The 1069-nt window shown below is 55.8% G+C and overlaps 1 protein-coding gene across 1 annotated transcript in view; it reads right to left on the reverse strand.

Moving 5' to 3' along the window:
* Nucleotides 1-451: 451 nt before the first annotated feature.
* The window catches only part of ARHGAP32 (Rho GTPase activating protein 32), a gene marked incomplete at its 5' end in the record, with an annotated part of 1799 nt that continues 1181 nt past the window's right edge, over nt 452-1069 (reverse strand). The window contains 1 exon segment of the mRNA XM_009574290.1: nt 452-1069. This exon segment is cut by the window's right edge and continues 30 nt beyond it. Within this exon segment, the coding sequence (XP_009572585.1) occupies nt 452-1069 (618 nt within the window).

Raw genomic sequence — 1069 nt, forward strand, 5'->3', positions numbered from 1 at the left:
GGTGGGATGGGCAACTGACTACGCAGGGGGCTCGCAGGGAGAACAGCTGCATGCACAGTCCATCATGCACAGGACCACGGAGGTGTGGTGAGGAAGCGGTGGTAACTGCCAGCGTCACATCTGGGGAAGGAAAAAGTTTTTCCTTCCCTGCCCCGACAGCATCTCTTTCAGCTCTGCCCGGCCTTTCTGGCAACATCTGTGTGCCAACAGCCTGCCCTCTCGTTCCAGTTGTCTCAAAACTACATGAAAAAGCTGTATCTCTACTACATAAAAACAATGAGTGGTGGGCTGGTAGGGGTGGGCTGAAGGTGGGTTTGCTTTGCTCATCGGGGCAGGGTTTTTTTTTGTTTTTTTTTCTTTTTTTCTTTTTTTTCCGTCACTGAAAAAATAAAACAGTCCGCTGTCCAGCAGAGGCTGCTTAGACTCTATCCCTCCTTCCCCCCACACCAGCTCACTCAACGTGGACCTCTGTTTCAGGCCTCTGCAAACACAGCTCCGTCGGGAGGAAGGCTCCCTGGCCAAGGGCCGTGGCGTAAGTTCTACTGTGCACGTGGGTAAAACTGGGGGGCACAAACCCCCCTGCTCCAACATAGCCCCCTCTTTGGTGCTGAGGCATGGTATGGTAATCCTCCAAATTATCATACTGGGACACCACAGTCATAGTGCTTTGGCGTTTCCCAAGGGTTTGGTATGGGTAGAGGAGGGCAGAGTCCCTCTCCGTGGGTTCGGGGTGCTGCATTCTGAGGCTGTGGCTCCGTTCGGGCTTGGGCGGTGGCGCCATGGGAGAGGCGGCGTGCTCCTCGTCTTTGTAGCAGTCTCTGGAGTGTTTCTCCATGGATGTGGTGGGCCTGGCTCGAGACCGCTCCAAGTCTGGCCTCTCCTCTGCCAACCTCACCTCCTTGTGGTTCAGTCTCAGGGTCTCCTGGTTCGCCGGGATGTACTTCCCACCCGAGTGCTGGTAACTGATGGGCTCGGAGGGCTCTGGGCCACCTTTGGGCCTGTAGTCGGGATAAGGGGGCCCGTTTCTGGATTCGGAAGGTTGCCTATGGCTTGCTTCCTGCTGCAAGTG

The sequence above is a fragment of the Fulmarus glacialis genome, unplaced genomic scaffold (genome assembly GCF_000690835.1).
Source record: "Fulmarus glacialis isolate BGI_N327 unplaced genomic scaffold, ASM69083v1 scaffold14573, whole genome shotgun sequence".
NCBI lineage: Eukaryota > Metazoa > Chordata > Aves > Procellariiformes > Procellariidae > Fulmarus > Fulmarus glacialis.